Source organism: Balaenoptera musculus, chromosome 9 (genome assembly GCF_009873245.2).
Source record: "Balaenoptera musculus isolate JJ_BM4_2016_0621 chromosome 9, mBalMus1.pri.v3, whole genome shotgun sequence".
NCBI classification, from domain to species: Eukaryota; Metazoa; Chordata; class Mammalia; order Artiodactyla; family Balaenopteridae; genus Balaenoptera; species Balaenoptera musculus.
The window spans coordinates 35,617,179-35,638,433 of record NC_045793.1 but is presented as its reverse complement, the minus strand read 5'-3'; the positions used below and the strand labels follow the sequence as shown (position 1 = coordinate 35,638,433).

Sequence of the window (21,255 nt, the reverse complement as noted above, 5' to 3'; positions counted from 1 at the left end):
ACCTTTTTTCAAATTATGTCAGAGACAGCATCATCTATAATGAGAACTGCTATTAAAAGTTAAGTACAAAGGTTTCCTTGTCTTGGGCCATATCTTAAAAGAATTTGTTGAAGAGTGAAAAGCCATACTAATAACAAATACCAATGAACTTTGATGGTTATGTGCTCTATTAAAGCCCTGAGGAATTCATAGTCACAGAATTTACGTTTTTTTCTGATTCACTTGTATAAGCTATTGGAAATAAATGGACTTTTTAAACATTCAGTTAGCAATTCATAGTTTCTTCTCCCTAATTTCATATCTCCTAACTGGAACTTCATTTGCATTGCCACTCCTGTAATCTCAAGGAGATACCAGTTTTACTTGTACATTAAGTTGGATTTACTTTTATTACAGGGAGGGGGAAAAACTTTTAGCTCTATAATTTGGTACTGACTTTTCTTAGGCTGTTTTCAAAAAGGTCACTTAACTAGTATTTTTGATGCATTTCCCTACACATAGTTTGATATCTCTAACTGAATCTTTAATTCCCTTGTTATAACAGAGTTTCTTGAATCCTTGCTATAGCTTCACCATCCTTATATTATGCTTTTACAGCAATTCCCCAGACTCATGAAGGTGAAGGATGAAGTTTATAATGGTATTGAATACCAAACTGTTGCTTGATTTATTCAGGAAGGTTGTTATATACTGGGATCAAGTGACAGCTTAAAAGCTAGTATAATTTATCATCATCAGTTAATTTTCACTGGGTGTCCACTGGGTGCTGAACATTGTACAAGGCTTTTTGTCAGCAGGTATGTGCCTGATAAGGTTGATGGAACTCTGAGAAGACGGAATCTTGCCCTTAAGGCACTTGCTGTATAATCAAAGGCAAGTCAGCAAATGCCTAGAGTTGCCAAGCTCTGTGTACAAAACCTATGTAACTGAAAATATTAGGGTTCTTGTCAGCAAATGGAGGTCCCGCTCTCATTAATACCTATACAGCCACCAGAAGAACGGGGGCATTGGGTGGACCAAGAATAGGTATCTAGTATGGTCCAGTCCCTGGTTGACTGGCACACATTTCTGTGTGTGTCTACACAGATACATTTTTCCCCCTACATATCATTTCAAAATACTCCTACCTAATGAGATCCAGTTATCTTTTGAACAAACATTATGTACTCTGCCTCTGCCTAATGAGAGACAAATCAAAGTCACATCCCGATGATATATCTAGAGCTAGTGTCATATGGCTATTCCACAGATCTCTGGGTGATCTTTATTCCTCTGGAATGATCCAGAAATCTGATCTCAATCAAATTTGGATGTAGTGACTCATGATCTTGGAAATTATGGCTTAAAACGTATCTGATTGTATAATGGTGAAGGAAGTATAGGATAGCTGCCATGTAAAGTCAGTTACAGTACTGGTCTAAGGAATATCCATATTCCCCTGATTCAGGATAGTCCAGAAGATGCTGTGGCCAGGGACTATCATAGGCATCTCTATTAAATTTCTTCCCTAACCTTGGGTTCTGTGGCCAGTGGATGTGTTTACCCGAGGATTATCTGCTAAGAAGTTTTCCCTTGTTGGGTCACCTTCATGGCCATCTCTGAGAAGGGCTTTGGGGAGAATTCCCTTGCAGGGGCCTTAGCAGTTTTTTTTCTTGTTGGTAACAAGGACTTAGATTCAGGGATTGCCTTAGGGTGGAACAAGGCACAGGTCTTTATTTGCTAGGCTAGGGAATTTTTTTTTTTTCTAGCAATATAAATTCTTAAACATCTTTGTTAGGTGCTTATCAATATCCTTTTTTTGGAGGTAGTGGTGGCATACTTCATTTTCTGGTAACTGGCACAAAAGTTGTGTGTCAAATAATGATCTTTGACTCTGGTCCCTTGCCTTGCCACTTTTGTTCCAGAGTTCAGGGATCCCTCTGTCTCCTTTAGTCTGGATCTAATGGCTTCCTGTCACTAGCTCTACTTACGTGCGTGGTGAAGCTTGACCCAGGCTGTATGTTTCCCCAGGCTCCTTCCCCAGGCTGTATCCCTTGTGAATGAGGTACATGAACTACTTAGTGAGTAGGAAAGGCACTTGAGAGAGCCTGGAGTTTCAGGCTTCTGCAGCTCTTGCACCTCCTTAATATCCCCTTATTCCATTTTCCAGCACTTCACATTTACCCAGTCAGCACACTGCATTCAGACTGTAACAAATAATTTGGCTGCTGAAATTCAGGTAACATATCTGAACTTTAGTGGTCCGACATTACTGGCTACCAGGGCTATTTCTTACGGGTTTATATCTGTGAGTTGCACAAAGGCAAGTGGGGGCCAAAATCGAGCTCTTGCTCTACTCACCAAGGTTTGCACTCAGGCAAGGAAGGCTTTTTGAAATTTGTTTCTACAGAGGGCAGTGCCTTTTTCGGTTTACAGAGTAGCAAATTTATTTGGCTGTGTTGCTTGCAGGTAAAAAAAAGCTTTCTTTAATAAAACTGTCCGCATTTTCTAGTCAGCTTTTATGTTGGCCAGTTAGAATGGAGTTTGTTGTTTTATTGTAGCAGCTACTGAAAGCCAGGAGAAATCCAGTATACCAATATACGGGTAGATTTCTGCAGAGTCCCCTAAAGCTCCAGCCTTCCTGTGCATGCAATCTGTGTCCCAAGGACTGATGACTGCTTATTTTAACTAGCTACTTTGCTACTGTTTCATACTGACAGCTTATTTTCCATCTAGGATGGAGTGATCCTCATTTTCCCCAAACTTGTCTTTACTTAGTTTCCCATTTTAATAAGCTACTCCTGATGCAGGTTTTTATATTATATCACAGTCCTTCGTTTCAAGGTTTTTGACTTGTACCTTGCCTTACCAGAGAGCCTTATCATATAGAGAAGGGCTAAAGGCACCCAAAGGCAGGCTGGGTCGAGGACCTACGTCAGAAAGCAGTCTGCACCTATCCAAGTTTGTCAATGTGTATATTAAGTTAAAACCTAAGAGTGCTGCATGCTTCTTAACGGGATGTCTTCTTACGTGCTTTGTGGTCCTCGAAAGCTGTAATCAGTGTGTAAAGACTCTGGGTGAATTCTGAAGTTTCAAGTGTTTGGGATTTTCAGTATTTGCTTTTTTAGTTGCCAACTACCCTAACTTTACTATAGTATACGTCGCTTAATGTTTGTAAATGGTGACTTGGTTAAGCATTTCTGATGTGTTATTTAAAAAGGTAATACTTGAATATGTTCTATCCCATTGTGATAGATGATCAGGTGCTTTTAAAGTGATTACTTCTAAAAACAAATAATAGTTAAAAAAATCTTTTTCTATAAACCTCATGGTGAAACACTAGCAAGGTCAAAGAAATGTTTAACTAATGGTCTGAAAATTGAAGTGAGGTGTAGCTACTTAATACTTCCTGACTTGCTATTGTTTTGAGAATTCTGAGGAGAACTTCTATTTGTTGAAACATAACACAGTAACAGTAGGACTTTTCAAACTTCTGCTTGCCCACTATTGATCTTAAAAACAATAACAACAAAGGAAATGCCTTTTTATACCTAAAAAAAAGTATATGTGATATATATATATTTGTCCTGAATATGCCCATTATTACCTATTAGAAAACTCAGGAGTCATTCTTCAAAAGAACATGAAGGCATTACGTTCCTTTTAAAGTTACCATATTACAAAATATTTCAGTATGTAAAATAGGTTTTTGGAAGATTGTGTCTTTGTGCTATTTTTTATTAATATATTTTCAGTCATACAAAAAACACTATTGATTTTCTGCAAAATATAAGCACATATACATTTATTTAGATATTTATTATACAATTATAAATAATTGTGCAGAGGTCACTTTATCAGTTGAATCAAATGAGGGAAATACCTATTGAGTCAGTGAACAAAGGAGACTACAGCAACCAGAGGTCTCATCTTCACTGAGGGATTAGATGGGAGGACGATACGCTCTTTTAATATATAAATGAAGCTTGTAGACAGCAATCCATAATGAAAGCTGCTAACTTAAACTGAAAATATTCTATTTTCGAATATATGGGTGGTGGGCTCCTATTATCCAGATAAGTTAACTAGAAACTGATATTCAATAGCTGGCGTAAAGTAAGGCCAAATTTGTCATCCATTTGAGGATAAAAACAAGCATGAGAGAAAAGCTCCACTTGGAGGGGATATAATAAAATTTGTGTTATTCATCGATGTACTGTCTGGGGACTTTTCAGTAATACATGCAAATATTAAAAGAAAGTGTAGCTCGCTTTCTTTAATGTTCTTTATTGTTGAATTTATTTTTCTGTTTGTATATTTATTTGAAGCCTGTTTATTTACAAGAAGGTTTGGGGTTGATTTATAGGGGGGAAAAAAAGCACCTGGTAACAGAGAATAAAAAATAAAAGGCAAGCAATAAATCAGAAAGAAATGGCGGGGGAGGGGATTAAGTAGGGGAAAGTGAAGAGGAAGAAATCAATGGGGTGGAACTGGGAAGATGAACCTCCCCAGGCCCATGAAGATCTGTCATTTTGCCAGTGAAGGTCCTACTGCCCAGGGAGATGAAATACCTTTCTCAAGCTCACAGAACCAGGAAATACTGACTCCAGAATTCAAACCCTAGTGGGTCTTTTTTGTCAAAGCCGGCATGCTTCCCACCATCTGTTGTTGGCAGTATCTTGTTGAAGACACTTGTGTACCAATTGCTCCTGATATAAAGGAGACCGACTGGTCCTAGCTTGCCTGGGACTGTCCTGCTTTTAAAACCACTGTTCTACCTCTCAGCACCTCCCTCAGTCCTGAGCAAACTGTGGTGGATGGTCACCCTGCTGGCTTTCCTTCCAGCCACCGTAAAGGAAGAAATTTGACAGAGTTGTATCACTGTCCTCGAATGGCAGCTGAAGGCTGGGGTACTTTTCCTACAGAACTGCGTGATGCATGATTATCCCTCAGTGATAGTCGGCTCCTGTGTTATAAAGCTGAGCTGCTGCTTTCTAAGATCCACCAGAGGCTGTGGATTTGGCCGTGGTCTTTCCACTGCCACTAATATATTGTTTTGTTTCTTTCTTGCTAGGGAAGTGTGGTGTCTTTCCGGTCATTTGGGCTAGGGGCAATTTACATATATTGTATGTTGATATACTATACATAGTTGTTCATAGGCTTTGATAGAAGCTATGAATGTTTTATAATGAGTCCCAGCATTAATTCCATGGCTATTCAAAGTTTCTTTCTTTTTTTTTTACTTTAACATCTTTATTGGAGTATAATTGCTTTACAGTGGTGTGTTAGTTTCTGCTTTATAACAAGTGAATCAGCTATATGTATATATATATCCCCATATGCCCTCCCTCTTGCGTCTCCCTTCCGCCCTCCCTATCCCACTCCTCTAGGTGGTCACAAAGCACCAGCTGATCTCCCTGTGCTACGTGGCTACTTCCCACTAGCTATCTATTTTACATTTGGCAGTGTATATATGTCCATGCCACTCTCTCACTTCGTCCCAGCTTACCCTTCCCCCTCTCCGTATCCTCAAGTCCATTCTCTACGTCTGCATCTTTATTCCTGTCCTGCACCAGTTTCTTCAGAAACATTTTTGGTTTTTTTTAGATTCCATATGTATGTGTTAGTTAGTATACGGTATTTGTTTTTCTCTTTCTGACTCACTTCACTCTGCATGACAGACTCTAGGTCCATCCGTCTCACTACAAACAACTCAATTTCCGTTCTGTTTATGGCGAGTAATATTCCATTGTATATATGTGCCACATCTTCTTTATCCATTCATCTGCTGATGGACACTTAGGTTGCTTCCATGTCCTGGCTGTTGTAAATAGAGCTGCAGTGAACATTGTGGCATATGACTCTTTTTGAACTATGGTTTTCTCAGGGTACGTGCCCAGTAGTGGGATTGCTGGGTCGTATGGTAGTTCTATTTGTAGTTTTTTAAGGAACCTCCATACTGTTCTCCATAGTGGCTGTATCAATTTACATTCCCACCAACAGTGCAAGAGTGTTCCCTTTCCTCCACACCCTCTTCAGCATTTATTGTTTCTAGATTTTTTGATGATGGCCATTCTGACCGGTGTGAGATGATATCTCATCGTAGTTTTGATTTGCATGTCTCTAATGATTAATGATGTTGAACATTCTTTCATGTGTTTGTTGGCAATCTGTATATCTTCTTTGGAGAAATGTCTATTTAGGCCTTCTGCCCGTTTTTGGATTGGGTTGTTTGTTTTTTTGATATTGACCTGCATGAGCTGCTTGTATATTTTGGAGATTAATCCTTTGTCAGTTGCTTCGTTTGCAAATATTTTCTCCCGTTCTGAGGGTTGTCTTTTCGTCTTGTTTATGTTTTCCTTTGCTGTGCAAAAGCTTTTAAGTTTCATTAGGTCCCATTTGTTTATTTGTGTTCTTATTTCCATTTTTCTGGGAGCTGGGTCAAAAAGGATCTTGCTGTGATGTATGTCATAGAGTGTTCTGCCTATATTTTCCTCTAAGACTTTTATAGTGTCTAGCCTTACATTTAGGTCTTTAATCCATTTTGAGTTTATTTTTGTGTATGGTGTTAGGGAGTGTTCTAATTTCATTCTTTTACATGTAGCTGTCCGGTTTTCCCAGCACCACTTATTGAAGAGGTTGTCTTTTCTCCATTGTATATTCTTGCCTCCTTTATCAAAAATAAGGTGACCATATGTGTGTGGGTTTATCTGTGGGCTTTCTATCCTATTCCATTGATCTATATTTCTGTTTTTTGTGCCTGTACCATACTGTCTTGATTACTGTAGTTTTGTAGTATAGTCTGAAGTCCAGGAGCCTGATTTCTCCAGCTCCGTTTTTCTTTCTCAAGATTGCTTTGGCTCTTTGGGGTCTTTTGTGTTTCCATACAAATTGTGCAATTTTTTGTTCTAGTTCTGTGAAAAATGCCATTGGTAGTTTAATAGGGATTGCATTGAATCTGTAGATTGCTTTGGGTAATATAGTCATTTTCACAATGTTGATTCTTCCAATCCAAGAACATGGTATATCTCTCCATCTGTTTGTATCCTCTTTAATTTCTTTCATCAGTGTCTTGTAGTTTTCTGCATACAGGTCTTTTGTCTCCTTAGGTAGGTTTAATCCTAGATATTTTATTCTTTTTGTTGCAGTGGTAAGTGGGAGTGTTTCCTTAATTTCTCTTTCAGATTTTTCATCATTAGTGTATAGGAATGCAAGAGATTTCTGTGCATTAATCTTGTATCCTGCTACTTTACCAAATTCATTGATTAGCTCTAGTAGTTTTCTGGTGGCATCTTTAGGATTCTTTATGTATAGTATCATGTCATCTGCAAACAGTGACAGCTTTACTTCTTCTTTTCCGATTTGGATTCCTTTTATTTCTTTTTCTTCTCTGATTGCCGTGGCTAGGATTTCCAAAACTATGTTGAATAATAGTGGTGAGAGTGGACAACCTTGTCTTGTTCCTGATCTTAGAGGAAATGTTTTCCGTTTTTTCCCATTGAGAACGATGTTTGCTGTGGGTTTGTCATATATGGCCTTTATTATGTTGAGGTAGGTTCCCTCCATGCCTACTTTCTGGAGGGTTTTTATCACATATAGGTGTTGAATTTTGTCAAAAGCTTTTTCTGCATCTATTGAGATGATCATATGGTTTTTTCTCCTTCAGTTTGTAATATGGTGTATCACGTTGATTGATTTGCGTATATTGAAGAATCCTTGCATTCCTGGAATAAACCCCACTTGATCATGGTGTATGATACTTTTAATGCGCTGTTGGATTCTGTTTGCTAGTATTTTGTTGAGGATTTTTGCATCTATGTTCATCAGTGATATTGGCCTGTAGTTTTCTTTCTTTGTGACATCTTTGTCTGGTTTTGGCATCAGGGTGATGGTGGCCTCTTGGAATGAGTTTGGGAGTGTTTCTCCCTCTGCTATATTTTGGAAGAGTTTGAGAAAGATAGCTGTTAGCTCTTCTCTAAATGTTTGATAGAATTCGCCTGTGAAGCCATCTGGTCCTGGGCTTTTGTTTGCTGGAAGATTTTTAATCAGTTTCAATTTCAGTGCTTGTGATGGTCTGTTCATATTTTCTATTTCTTCCTGGTTTAGTCTCAGAAAGTTGTGCTTTCCTAAGAATTTCTTCATTTCTTCCAGATTGTCCATTGTATTGGCATATAGTTGCTTGTAGTAATCTCTCATGATCCTTTGTATTTCTGCAGTGTCAGTTGTTACTTCTCCTTTTTCATTTCTAATTCTGTTGATTGAGTCTTTCTCTTTTTTTCTTGATGAGTCTGGCTAATGGTTTATCAATTTTGTTTATCTTCTCAAAGAACCAGCTTTTAGTTTTATTGATCACTGCTATCGTTTCCTTCATTTCTTTTTCATTTATTTCTGATCTGATTTTTATGATTTCTTTCCTTCTGCTAACTTTAGGGTTTTTTGTTCTTCTTTCTCTAATTGCTTTAGGTGTAAGGTTAGGTTGTTTTTTTGAGGTGTTTTTTGTTTCTTGAGGTAGGCTTGTATTGCTATAAACGTGCCTCTTAGAACTGCTTTTGCTGCATCCCATAGGTTTTGGGTCATTGTGTTTTCATTGTCATTTGTTTCTAGGTGTTTTTTGATTTCCTCTTTGATTTCTTCAGTGATCTCTTGGTTATTTAGTAGTGTATTGTTTAGCCTCCATGTGTTTGTAGTTTTTTACAGATTTTTTCCTGTAATTGGTATCTAGTCTCATAGCATTGTGGTTGGAAAAGATACTTTCTACGATTTCAATTTTCTTAAATTTACCAAGGCTTGATTTGTGATCCAAGATATGATCTATCCTGGAGAATGTTCTATGAGCACTTGAGAAGAAAGTATATTCTGTTGTTTTTGGATGGAATGTCCTATAAGTATCAATTAAGTCCATCTGGTTTAATGTATCATTTAAAGCTTGTGTTTGCTTATTTATTTTCATTGTGGATGATCTGTCCATTGGTGAAAGTGGGGTGTTAAAGTCCCCTACTATGATTGTGTTACTGTCAATTTCCCCTTTTTTGGCTGTTAGCATTTGCCTTATGTATTGAGGTGTTCCTATGTTTATGTTGGGTGCATAAATATTTACAGTTGTTATATCTTCTTGGATTGATCCGTTGATCATTATGTAGTGTCCTTCTTTGTCTCTTGTAATAGTCTTTATTTTAAAGTCTGTTTTGTCTGATATGAGAATTGCTACTCCAGCTTCTTTTGATTTCCATTTGCATGGAATATCTTTTTCCATCCCCTCCTTTTCAGTCTGTATGTGTCCCTAGGTCTGAAGTGGTCTCTTGTAGACAGCATGTATATGGGGTCTTGTTTTTGCATCCACTCAGCCAGCCGATGTCTTTTGGTTGGAGCATTAATCCATTTACATTAAAGTAGTTATCGATATGCATGTTCCTATTACACTTTTCTTAATTGTTTTGTATTTGTTATTGTAGGTCATTTCCTTCTCTTGTGTTTCCTGCCTAGAGAAGTTCCTTTAGCATTTGTTGTAAAGCTGTTTGGTGGTGCTGAATTCTCTTAGCTTTTGCTTGTCTGTAACGGTTTTAATTGCTCTGTCGAATCTGAATGAGATCCTTGCTGGGTAGACTAATCTTCATTGTAGGTTTTTCCCTTTCATCACTTTAAATATGTCCTGCCACTCCTTCTGGCTTGCAGTTTCTGCTGAAAGATCAGCTGTTAACCTTATGGGGATTCCCTTGTGTGTTATTTGTTGTTTTTCCCTTGCTGCTTTAATGTGTTTTCTTTGTATTTAATTTTTGATAGTTTGATTAATATGTGTCTTGGTGTGTTTCTCCTTGGATTATCCTGTATGGGACTCTCTGTGCTTCCTGGTCTTGATTAACTATTTCCTTTCCCATATTAGGGAAGTTTTCAACTATAATGTCTTCAAATATTTTCTCAGTCCCTTTCTTTTTCTCTTCTTCTTCTGGGACCCCTGTAATTGGAATGTTGGTGTGTTCAGTGTTGTCCCAGAGGTCTCTGAGACTGTCCTCAATTCTTTTCATTCTTCTTTCTTTATTCTGCTCTGCTGTAGTTACTTACACTCTTTTATCTTCTGGGTCACTTATCCATTTTTCTGCCTCAGTTATTCTGCTATTGATTCCTTCTAGAGAATTTTTAATTTCATTTATTATGTTTTTCATCATTGTTTGTTTGCTCTTTAGTTCTTCTAGGTCCTTGTTAAATGTTTCCTGTATTTTCTCCATTCAATTTCCAAGATTTTGGATCATCTTTACTATCATTACTCTGAATTCTTTTTCAGGTAGACTGCCTATTTCCTCTTCATTTGTTTGGTCTGGTGGGTTTTTACCTTGCTCCTTCATCTGCTGTGTGTTTCTCTGTCTTCTCATTTTGCTTAACTTACTTTGTTTGGGGTCTCCTTTTCGCAGGCTGCAGGTTCGTAGTTCCTGTTGTTTTTGGTGTCTGCCCGCAGTGGCTAAGGTTGGTTCAGTGGGTTGTGTTGGCTTCCTGGTGGAGGGGACTGGTGCCTGTGTTCTGGTGGATGAGGCTGGATCTTGTCTTTCTCGTGGGCAGGACCATGTCCAGAGGTGTGTTTTGGGTGTCTGTGACCTCATTATGATTTTAGGCAGCCTCTCTGCTAATGGGTGGGGTTGTGTTCCTGTCTTGCTAGTTGTTTGTCATAGGGTGTCCAGCACTGTAGCTTGCTCATCGTTGAGTGGAGCTGGGTCTTAGCATTGAGGTGGAGATCTCTGGGAGAGCTTTCACTGTTTGATATTATGTGGAGCTGGGAGGTCTCTGGTGGACCAGTGTCCTAAACTTGGCTCTCCCACCTCAGAGGCACAGGCCTGACACCCAGCCGGAGCACCAAGACCCTGTCAGCCACACAGCTCAGAAGAAAAGGGAGAAAAAAAGAAAGAAAGAGAAATAAAATAAAATAAAGTTATTAAAATAAAAAATTATTAAAAATTAAAAAGTAATTAAAAAATTAAAAAGAGAGAAAGAAGCAACCAAACCAAAAAACAAATCCACCAATGATAACAAGCACTAAAACTATACAAAAAAAAGGAACAAAGAAACAAACAAAATGGACAGCCAGAACCCAAGACAAATGGTAAAAGCAAAGCTATACAGACAAAATCACACAAAGAAGCATACACATACACACTACAAAAAGAGAAAAAGGAAAAAAGTATATATCTTTTGGGAAGTCTGAGGTCTTCTGCCAGCGTTCAGTAGGTGTTCTGTAGGAGTTGTTCCACATGTAGATCTATTTCTGATGTATTTGTGGGGAGGAAAGTGATCTCCACGTCTTACTCCTCTGCCATCCTGCAGGTCTCTTTTCAAATTACAGGTGTAGGGGCAGGTTTTGTTGAGAGACAGGTGGAGAAGCAGGTTGGCATAGAGCAAGCCAGCTTGCTGCTGCCCGCAGTCCGGCCCTCGGTTGCCACGGCCGTCTGTCGGTCCCGTGAGCCTTGGAGGGAGGACAAAAGAGGTGTCCCTGTGGCTGGGACAGGCTCTCAGCGAGGCGATGGGAAGGACCCGAGTGAGGAGCTGAGGTGGCTCTGGCCGTTCCTGCCACGGATGCTGCTGATTCCCCCCAGCTGGAGGTGTCGGAGAGGCCGTGTCCTCAACATTGTGGCACCCAGAGCACAGCGCTCGCCTCAAGGTTTATTTCTTATGTAACAGTATGAGATGAGTATTCCAGATCACTGAGAGGCTCTCTTCCCTGCTGCCATGCAGATTCCTTCTGTTTGGTTTCTCCAACATCCCTTAAGATATTTCCCTCAGCTGTGGTCAAAGCTGGGTTGCCCAAGTGCAAGAAAAATAGTATAGGGAGGACACACCCAAGTCTTAAGGCCCCGGCCTAGAAGTGGCAAGAATAATTTCTTCTCTCAGTCCTTCAGAGCGAACATGGACACGTGGCTGAACTGAACTGCAAGGGAGGCTGGGAAATGGGTTAGCCCCATGCCCAGGACAGTGGGGAGGATGGATCTGGTGAACAGCTAGCAATCACCCTCTTCCAGGCTCTACTTAAAGATGTTTAAGTACTTCCTTAATGTTCTTTATGAAATGGAGAAAAGTGCTCAATTCTCCAAACTTCTAAAAGTTGTATTCTGTTGTTTTGGGAAGAAGTACATCTAAGCCCTGACATCTGGTGATTTATTTTGCAATACTTAAAAAGGAATTACTGTTAAAAATGCTAACCATTGTGATAGCATCATAAGACAATCCCCTCCATCCTGTGAGGCCTCAGTCATGTAGTCAGAATTTAATTGGTATTCTCAAATGATCAAGGTTCCAAAAAAATTACAGTTCCAAAATATATCTCAATATGTTAGTATACACATTAAATAAAATGAAGATGGAAAATCAGAAGGCCCTTGGAGGGGAACTAAGGACACAGAGATAGAAAATGCCAGGAGCTTCCAGAGTGTGTGTTTGTTAGGATGCTGGGTCCACCCAGCGTCTGCACACTGAGAAAGGCTTGCATCAAGCTGATACCTGGTTGTCTAATAGCACATTTATTTTAGTTGATTTTAGCCTAAATTTACATTATAACAATAAAGTAGTATAGTTGTGTCATATTAGTGCATATTGAAGTAAGAAACTTTTAAAGCTATTACTGTATGTAGATGCATATTTTATGTATATATAATAAAATACTATTTTGCTATAGATATGTATAAATAAAGTCTACATGTGTGTGTGCGTGTGTGTGCGTGCGTGTGTCTGTCTGTCGGTCTGTCTGTCTCATAGTGACCGTGGAGTAGCATAGTACTTGGTACCCAATAAAAGCTTTGTAACTATCCCTAGGAAGAGTAAATTCGGTTTACACCAAGTCAGTTTCCCCCGTCCATATTCTATTCTCCATATTCTATTTTGTTCATTCTGTTACTGACAATTTAAAATCCTAAGCATTTAATTTAGATTTTTTTCTGTATGTGTACAACAACCATTTAAACTGACTAAATGGCATGAGAATTCTTTTGTAATTTTATTAAATCTGACTTGTGTAAAGAGACCAGCGACTGAAGATGATTTGCACATGCTAATAGATTATACGCTATAGCAGAATGTTGCTTTATATTGCTACTCCAGCAGCTGCAGTTTCAAGTATAGTTATTACTAGCTCCAATATCACCCAGTTTTTTTAAAAAAAATTTTATCAAAAGAAGTTCTTGCTATTGACTCATTATTCCCATATTTATTATTATTAAAAATCACTAGATCTAATTCTATTGGTTTCCTTCCTGATTGAAAACATTTGAACCTAGAAAGCACAGTATTTCTTAAGACATTTGTAACTATTCATCATGGATATTAAAATTACAATCATGGTGCATTGTGTGAACAATGATTTAAAAAAAAAAATTCTTTACACATATGGTAAGCGCGTGACCAATGCTATCCAGGTTTGGAGATGTTGAATGTTCATATGACTGGTATTTGAAATTTTGATGTGTATTGCATTTGTTACTGAATATCAAGAATACATTTTTTTTGCTCATATAGAGTAAGTTTAAAATGGGGTCTTTTGTAGAAGCACCCATCCTGTTTAGAATGATATAACAGATGCTGAATGTTCACATATCAAACAAAATGCCAGCCTTCTGTAGAAAAGAGGTGTCAAAAAGTTTCTTTGTACCTTTAACGCATGTGATTATGTAGTACAAAATGCAGAGTTTGTAAAATTTCTTGAATATACAGGCAAAAAAATGAATAATTCAAAACAACTCATAAGTTCTACATTCTATTGTCCCTTTATAACGCAGGCAGAAGATAGCAGTGCACTCCCAATAGAGCTGAATTTGCACAAGTTACACCTCTGAAAATGCCAGATGGTCTATGGTCTACTTTTGAGAGCTGTCACATATGTAAAGATTTGAAAAAAGAAAGACAGCTGAATGAGAGCAGTGGATCATTAAAGGGAGAGTGAGGGTCCCTAGGCATCACTTGTGTTTTAAGAAGCATTGTGTCGTTCCCATATTAGTGTGCTTTTTTTTTTTTTAAGCCATACACAACTTTTACACAATAAGGAAAAGAAATCTGCTTAAAGCCAAGTAGTTATGGTTTAATCAGTCAGACGTTTCTGTTCTTTATTCAAGAATAAAATCACATTCCTGATTTGGTTTTAGTTGTACTTTTACTGTAAGATTTAATTCACATCTATGAAAAATTATCAATGAAGTTAAATGTCTTTTAAGATAATTCATATATCTAGGGTTTATCCAGTTTTGATTTGACTTATATATTGCATGCATCTGACAAAATCATAATGTTAAGAAACTGGAGTGAAGAGATAATACTTGGTTACTTGACCCATAATACAAACTACACTAAAAATAATTAGGTGGCAGTGAAACAAAAATGAATGTACTATCATTTATCTGCCAACAGAAATAGATATCATTTTGAAGATTGAAATGTAGATAAATCATTAAGGATATGTTTGAATATCACTCCGGCCATACCCAGTAATTTGCAAATAGTCAATTTTGATAGTAGGAAAAGGTCAGACCTGTCGGTTTTAGGATTTGGTGGCAAGACCTGATGTCTTTTGCCACCTTTATTTTTATTTATGGAGAATGTTTATTACATAATAATTTTAAATTGATCTTGGATTATGGAATATGACAGGGCCTTTTTGATTGATAAGTCTCCCCAGCATTGGTCAGTAACATTTCAACTTAACCCAGCTCTCAGATTGCTTGAATTATTCTTTTCAGAGAAGAAGTGGCCCAAAACATTCCATTTATTTGGTGTGATTACTGGAGGGAGCTCTGAAAAGAACACCAAATTAGGTTTAACTGTCTTCTTTGGCATCCCGTTAAATACATATGCATAACTAGCTTTATGTTCAATAGCAGTCATTAGGATGTCATTCTAGTTGATACAAGAAGTTACAGGAGCAGCAAATTAATCTCTGGATCAAATGATTGCACACCCATAAGAAATAGATCTCCTGCACAAGCCTTGATTGTTGATTTCAGTTTTGAGAAGGGCATATATAGCTAGTAAACAGAGAAGTAACCTTCTTTTTTTCTTTTCACCACAAAGTAGTAGGAGAAAAACAGAACATTTTGATAAATTTTATAGCTGTTACTTTGTGTTATTCCCAAATAATAAATGTTTAGAAAACTATTCTCCTTTATCACTAAAAAACTGAATAACTCTAAGAGGAGTTCATATATTAGTATTATAAATTGGGTATTATTGTTAATAGACTTGGTATGAAAGGATGCTTTCATTAAGCAGAAAAAAACCAAACTTCTTTTCTTACAATATGCACATTCATGAGTAAAATATTCTGGTATGTTAAGATGTTTTTCCTTAAGAGACATAGGATATGTGAACAAGAATGGCAGTAAACAATGTGTGCTAAAGACTTACTCAAATGCCAGCTGTCTTCTTTGTCAAAAATATATACCAAGTCTTAGGTAGTCCCCAGATGACAGATAATTAGTCCATTTTAGACTTATCAGTGCCATGTATAACTGTTACAGTTTTTCATGAAATACTTTTTCTAAGTCAAAGACCTCTTAGTATTCAGATTTAATTTACATTTCCTAACTGTCCATAATCATAAACAGAAAAGACTAAAACAGCAGCTTCAGATTTTAAAATTCCAGGAAATTATATAATAGTAAAATCTGACACCGAACGTTTTTTGTTGTTGCTGTTGTTTTGATGAAATGCTACGATTGGTAACTCTGCTTAGGCGCTACACAAGCAAGGTAAATGTTGATTTTAAGAACCTCCTTACTTAACCAATGTAAACAGATAACATTTTGGGTTGAGATCAGGGCTCTAAGCTGCAAAAACCAGAATCCATGTTAGCTAATTTATAGAAAATAAATGTATTAGTAGCAATAGACTCTCCCAAGAGTTACACAGCCAAGGATCATGCCCATCCAATTCAACGGGGCTTCCCTAAGGAAAACCCCACTAATACTGCACCCTCGGCCCACTGGTTTGCTAGGAAGTGGACACCAGACACTGCACCCACTGCCAAGACCGACAAATGCCTTCTTCGCTGTCTGTGCGAGAGGCTCCACGACCCAGGTGTGGATGCCATCTTGCATTGGTACTTCTGCATCTTCTGCACTTCTGCGTACTTCTCCTTGGTAGAATGTAAGTCACATATGTGCCCTCTAACTCAAGAGGAATGTAGGGAAGAGATAGAGGACGTTATCAAAAGCTATGAGGGTGTTCAGAAATGCTGGACAGACAGATGATCACTAGTCACCCGCTTGTTTTGTGATTTGTTGTCCAAAGAATCAAAGTAGTTTGCCCTTTTTAGTGTCATGCTAATAAAATGTTCTTTTATAATTTTCTTTTAAGCTCTTCATATATAAACATTTAATACATCTGAAATTTCTTTGTATGAGAGATACATACATTTGCATGTGCATACGTATACATTTTGGGGACTTTCTCTGCTGTTCCATTGGTTTATGTCTATGCCTGGACCACCACCATACTGTCTTAGTTACTGTAGTTTTAAAATAAGACTTTATATCTGGTAAGTCAAGTCCCACATTTGTCTTTTTCTTCCTTAAAATTTCCTTAGTGGTTCTTGTACTCTTATAAGTTTTGGGATCAGCTCGTCAAGTTCCACAAATAAGCCTTCTGGAAATTTTATGGGAATTACGTTAAATAAATTGGGGAGAATTAACATATTATCAGAATTAACATATTTATACTCTCTCCATTTATTAGGGTTTTCTTTTATGTCTTTCAGTAATATTTTGTAATTTTTGCCACGAAATCTCTGCCGCCTTTTTTCTAGCTTAATTCCTAGATACTTATAGGGTTTTTTGTCTGTTGGCTTGTTTTTCTTTTTTTGTTGCTATGAAGAGTTCAATTTTTCTTGCATATTTGCTAGTTGCTTACTGTTGGCTTGTAGAATTTGGTTGATTTGAATATGGTTCATCGTGTATAAGTCTTGCTAAATTCTTAGTTTTTCAGAATGTATAGTCTCTTAGATTTCCCCTGGAATATTCAATTACGTACCCATCTCAGAAATTTTGTTTCTTCCTTTCCAGGACTCATCCCTGTTTTTTTTTTCTTTTTGGTGTTTATTGTTTTTGTCAGTGTAATGTTGCATAAGAGGGTGAAGGTGGGCATTCTTTTCTTGGTCCTGACCAAACAGGAGCACTTCTCCAGTGCTGACTTCTAATTTTGATAGATGCGTTTTGCCAGATTAAGGAAGTTCTTTTCTATTCTTATCTTTCCATAAATGGTTTATTTTAAAATCAAATTAAAGAATATGGAAAAGGTTTTCTTCTTCAGAATTTAAAGTGGAATTAAAAAGAAAAACAACTATCTCGTTCTCTCTTATCCAGCTTTGATACCTGACCTCATAGTTCCTTGCCTCTTATCTCAAAATGTAATTGAGCAGTTTATCATTTTCAGGGATATTGCTATAATACTGCTTGTCTATGGCACCTAAAAAATGACCTGGGACTTAGAAGACAATCCACATTTGCTGTTGAATGAGTTTTGAATGAACGTTTTTCAGATTTGCAACTTAAATTTTTTAAAGAAAAAAAATACCTTTTTTTCTCCTCTTTTTATATCCCTTGTGGAAAGTCACCCTTGATGACCCCCTTCTCATTTTCCCTTTTAGTAATTATGCTTTCTCTGTGTTCATGTTTATTCATGTTTTCCTTTTTTTTTTTTCCTCTTCACTTTTAGGATCATGGGTAAGATCCAAGAAAGTCTGTTACTGAGTCTATTTTGATTATTTTCAAATATTCGTTTTTTTAACTGGATAAACTTTGCCTGTTTTTTTGACTTAGCCCAACCTCAGCGCTTGCCTCAGCTTCAAACTGCAGCACAGGAAGGTGAGGAGGAAATAAGCAAGATAAAGAACGGCCACCCAAGTCTGAGCAATGGAAATGGAATCCACCACGGGGCCAAACATGTATCTGCAGAGAATCGAAGACTTTCAGCACCCGTTTCTCAAAAAATGCATAGAAAAATTCAATCCAGCTTGTCTGTAAACAGTGACATCAGTAAGAAGAGTAAAGTAAATGCTGTCTTTTCTCAAAAGACAGGCTCTTCACCTGAAGGTAAGTGTGAAATATATGCATATTTTATTTGACCAGATGTAAAATCATATTCACGAATAATTATTTGATCAAGCAAACATAAATGAAGAATCTTGCTTATCCTCCAAACAGGAATTTTGGTAAAATGCAGCTTCCCCAAAGGAAAGCACAGGCTGGGAACGGAAGCGTTGGCAGCTGACATCCTGCTTTTAGATTGTCTTCTAGAGTGAATAGTCATTACTTTAAATATAACTGCTATACTTCTTTTTTTTAATACCACCTTTAAAAATACAAATACAACGTTTTGGTGGCATATGAATGTATGTAGTTTTTTCGTCCCTGATTCAATATGTTATGCTGTGGTTCAGAGATACCCGCTTGTATTTTTGTCTTGCAAATCAGTTTTTAAATATGCAAAACTAAAGCAAAGATTTGGTAATTTTCATGCTTTTGCCAGGGAGTGGGCTAGGTGATCTCTGTTGCTTGATGGACCAGCATCTTCCAGCTACCAACCAGTGCTGCCCTGACCAGCTCCCCTCCCCCAGCCCTGCCTCAGTCCAAGCTCACTGTGGTCTGGCCTTTAGCCCCTTCCCTAGAGGCACTAGGCTGTGTTCTCTGACCTCTCAGGAATTAGTGATTACCTTGTTAATTAAATACTATGAAGCTGGAAAAGCTTTTCTTTATTATAACACAAACCCATCTGGTGACGTTGGGTTTATAACCTACAGATTCCTTTTATAAAAATGGCGCTGGTGTTATGTCAAAAAAAGAATAGCTTGCCCTCAAGTTTAAGGTCCCAGATTTCTCCCAGCATATACGCATGTCCCTCTGCTCTACCTCTTCCCTCCTTTCAGCAGTTCGTGGGCATCAAAAACTCAAATCTTTTTTTGTTTTTAATATATATATATGTATTTTTTCTGGTTCAGGTATTGTGTTTGTGTGTATATATATATATACATTCATATAGATAAAATATAAAATATTTTTCTTATTCCCCTTACCTTTCTATTTTAATTGTCATGAAATCTTAAAGAAGGGAAATTCTGGGGATGCTTCTGTGAAGTTGGCCATGCTTATTCATAGAGAGAGAAATTGAGTTGTAAATAGGAAATTGTATTGAGAGTTACCAGTAATGAGTGGGAGAAGGGATATTACATTTTGGCTACAGGTGTCTCAAACTCAACTGAGGTAAAGTGTTAGGTTGATCAAATGATATGATAATAAATGGTCTGCATAGTTCCAGGTCAGTGACACTACTTTCCAAACTAATTAGATTGAAAGGGACATGATTGACACTTTAAAATGAGTTTGACATGTAAGCTGCATGGTCATCTCTGAAGCATAGGTAGGCTGTTAACTAAACTGGCTCTCCAAGGGGTTGGGAAGGCAATGCAATTTTCGATAGAGAATCTTTGCTTCTAGGTGATTGGGTGAAATAATTGAATGCAATTGAAATCTTCTTGTTTTATACATTTGACTTTTCTTATTGTGCCCCTAACCTCTAATTTTCCATTTGATATTTACTGATTTTAAATAATGGTAACATTTGCATATCCAACTTGAAATAGCTTATGGAATTTTTATAAAATTTGTTATTATTCACTTATTTTTAATACCATGTCTGAATTGATTTCTAATGGAAGAATGCAGCTTTGTAAGTAACATATGAAGGAAGAGGAAAACCAGTAGTTATATAAATGAAGTAATATAAATGAAATATAATTCTACTCTCCCTGTCTCTCTCTCCTCTTCCTTGCTTTTTCTTTTCCATCCTTCTCTTCCCCCTCTCACCCACACATACTTACGGCTGACTGCAAAGGTGTGGATAAGGGAAGTCCCTTGTAATCCTTCTCTTATTACAAAATCTGTTCCAGATTGGATCAGGGGTATGAGGAGTAGGAAATGCCAATGGAGTTGTCTAAATATATTGTATAATGTCCTACCCATTTACTTCACTCTTACACTATACAATTTAGCCTGATGGTAGGTTCCTTTTATTGTGATTACTTGAATTTAGATGAAAATTCCATTGTCCTACTACATATTTTCTCAAATATAGATAGACAGACATCTTCCTGCTTTTTCCTGCTATTTAAGGTTGTGCCTTCAAATTTTATTGTTTCTTCTGACTTTCAGTTTTGAAGGAAAGTTTAAACAAACAAAAAGCACAGAACTGGTAGACGGCCAATTAAAAGGAAAAGGACCTCAGCTCTGCCACCAACTAGCTGGGGCACTTGGGTCTGGGGCTGCTTTTTTCTAGAAAATGCCTTGGATTAGAAATCTAAAAGGTTAGGTTCGATTCCAGGATTCTGTGGTGCTTTCTTTATAGCAAAGCTGCTTCACTCTCAGAACAGGTCTCTCGGTGTATAGAATATGTGAATTCTGGGTGAGTAGAAATCTAATAACTAACTGCTGAACAGAACAGGGCAATAGCAGAAATTTTTAAAAATTATTTCTTTCTTTTTATTGAAATATAGTTGATTTGCAATGTTGTGTTAGTTTCAGGTGCACAGCAGAGATTCAGTTATATATATATACTTTTTTTTTTACATTCTCTTCCATTATAGGTTATTACAAGATATTGAGTGTAGTTCTCTGCACTATACAGTAGGTCCATTGTGTTTATCTATTTAATATGTAGTAGTGTTTGTTTGTTTATATTTTAATTGCAAACTCCTAATTTATTCCCCCCCCCCACTTTCCCCTGTGGTAATTTTAGATTCCACATATAAGCAATATCATAATATTTGTTGCCTATACATACGATATTTGTCTTTGGCTTATTTCACTTAGATGAACCTAGAGATTATCACACTATGTTGATGCAAGTGGCATTATTTCATTCTTTTTTATGGCTGAGTAATATTCCATTGTGTATATATTCCACATCTTCTTTATCCATTCATCTGTCGATGGACACTTAGGTTGCTTCCATGTCTTGGCTATTGTAAATAAGTTTCGATAAACAGAGATAGATAGCATCTGGATTTCAGGAGGCCTATATGTCAGAACAGTAGGTCTTGAACAGGCTTGATTTGTGATACTATTAAAAATGGATAGAAATTATTTTTTAAAAAACAATGGGGGATTTAATTACTAGACTTTTCTCAGTTTTATGTTTTTCTTTTTGTTTCACATTTTTCTTAAGTCTTCATTGTCTATGCCTGTTCTTATAGCAAAGTGAGCAAATGCTAGCAAAACAAACAATATTCACTGAAAACCTTAAAAACAGTTAACCTTGCCC

At 37.1% G+C, this 21,255-nt stretch overlaps 1 protein-coding gene across 3 annotated transcripts in view; it reads left to right on the top strand.

Moving 5' to 3' along the window:
• The window catches only part of MDFIC (MyoD family inhibitor domain containing), a 99,245-nt gene that overhangs the window by 44,235 nt on the left and 33,755 nt on the right, over window positions 1-21,255 (top strand). For all 3 annotated transcript variants that reach the window (XM_036864478.1, XM_036864480.1, XM_036864479.1), the window contains exon 4: window positions 17,760-18,032. In XM_036864478.1, coding sequence (XP_036720373.1) covers window positions 17,760-18,032 — 273 coding nt within the window. The remainder of the gene's footprint in view (window positions 1-17,759; window positions 18,033-21,255) is intronic.